General features: G+C 37.2%; 1 protein-coding gene across 1 annotated transcript in view; it reads right to left on the minus strand.

Annotated features, from left to right (window-relative positions):
• LOC119598032 (putative uncharacterized protein DDB_G0286901) overlaps positions 1-1,677 on the minus strand; it is a 29,981-nt gene extending 28,304 nt beyond the window's left edge. Inside the window, exon 1 of the mRNA XM_037947674.1 lies at positions 1,482-1,677. Coding sequence (XP_037803602.1) covers positions 1,482-1,677 — 196 coding nt within the window. The remainder of the gene's footprint in view (positions 1-1,481) is intronic.
• Positions 1,678-2,063: the final 386 nt, after the last annotated feature.

Consider the following 2,063-nt stretch of genomic DNA (forward strand, 5'->3'; position numbering starts at 1 on the left):
TAAAATTTTTTTTTTCGACACCTTCAATTTAAAGTATATATACATATTCACACAAAGGCACAAAGATACACGGATAAATACACATACACATACACACACACACACACCCCATCACACAAACACACACAAAAACAAACTACACCACACACATACAACACCCCTCACACACACACAAACACACACCACAAAACACACCACAACACACACACACACAAACACACACACACACGTATCACTCGTATCTGTTGACAAGAGTACAATCGAATTTACCCTTGTAATATGTGTTGGATTGTTATAGCTTTGATTTAAACGTATGTAGCGGGTACTATAGATTACCTATGTGAGTCTGGCTCATTTACAGAGTTCGAGTGCTTAAAGTGATCCCGAAGTCATACTGAAAAGAGCAATAAATAAAAAAAAAAAAAAAAACGGGTGGTGGTGGCGATACCAAAAGGAATATGTTCTTTTTTTTTGTATTAGAATTGATATCGAAAAATTTGGCAGCAGTGGTTTGTAAAAAATATTTTATTTTTTATATGAAACTTTCGATACGACAATGTTGTTTGGTATTTTACGAAAAAAAAAAAACAACGCTTTTTCACTTTTATCTTTATTTTCGAAAAAAAAAGTTTTATCCTGCAAACAATTATAAATAAAACAGTTTCAGCATAAACATACTAAGCCCCCCCCCTTTTTCATGACCACTGAATATGAAATTAATTTTTTAAATCCTTGCTACGGCATAAAAATAATAACAATTTTTGGGATTTGGTGTAGTGACTTCACTAGAACAAATATTTCTTTTAATTTTGCCTAATATTTCAAAATTCAAATTTTAACTTTCCTATTTACACTTTTTTCTGAAATTTGAAGTCTTTTATAATCGTTTTATTTTTAAATTTCGCTAATCTTAAAAAATAAAAAAATACTACGTAGCTCAAGACTGGGGCTTTTGATCAATCCATTTATACCGTTTCCTTTTTTTAGCTTCCCATTTCCATTGGTAAAACCTTTTCCGTTTTTTGTAGCCTTTCCCCCTTTACCATTCCCCTTTAGCATATCCTTTCCATTGCTGTACCCATTTCCGTTGCCTTTTTTAAAAACCCTTTTCCGTTTTAAAAACCCGTTTCCTTTCCCATTGCCGTTTCTTTTACCGTTGCCTTTGTTGTACCTTTTCCCGTTGCCATTGCCGTTGGCATAACCATGGCTGTTCCCATTCCCGTTTTTTGTTCCATTCCCGGTGAACCCAATGGCGTTCCGTTTGTATACCCAATTTCCCGTTACCACACCGTTGGTATTCCATTTATATTCAAATTACCGTTATGTATCCGTTGCCGTGCCATTCCGTTGTTATATCCATTTTTTTGCCATTGCCTTTGGGTTTAACCGTTCCCTTTGCCATTACCGTTGGTGTATCGTTCCCTTTGCCATTGCCGTTGGTGTATCCGTTGCCTTGGTTATCCATTCCCTTTCCCCATTACCTTGGTGTAACCGTTGCGTTGCCATTCCCTTTGGGTGAAACCGTTTGCCGTTCCCATTACCTTTGGTGAAACCCGTTGCCGTTCCTTTACCGTTGGTTATCTGTTGCCGTTGCCTTCCCGTTGGTGTATCTTTTCCGTTGGTATATCCATTACCATTCCTATGACCGTTGTTGTAACCATTGCCGTTGATTTCCATTGTTCCATTACCTTTGGGTGTATCCTTCCCGTTAGCATTCCTTTAAAAAAACCATTTCCTTTTGGGGTATCCATTTCCATTAAAATTGCCTATCTCGCTTTCAAAGCGTAGAACGTTCAGCCGTGGAACGCCCAAAGTTGTCCCCCAAATCGCACCCGAATTTTGCGGGTTGAAACTGTGCCTTTGGGAAAAGGAACGAATCGATTCTGCCTCCTGCCTGAAGTTTTTGGAACACCTAAATGTTCACACAAAATCATGTTTTCTCCTCTTCAAAACGGAAAAAAATTTTATGTTTTTTATCTGTACAAAATGAGGATTCTTCACACCCTGTTTAATGAAATTGTTTCCCATTAGCAAAATATCTTTTTCCCCCCCCTAATTTAGTT

The sequence above is a fragment of the Penaeus monodon genome, chromosome 40, assembly GCF_015228065.2.
Source record: "Penaeus monodon isolate SGIC_2016 chromosome 40, NSTDA_Pmon_1, whole genome shotgun sequence".
NCBI lineage: Eukaryota > Metazoa > Arthropoda > Malacostraca > Decapoda > Penaeidae > Penaeus > Penaeus monodon.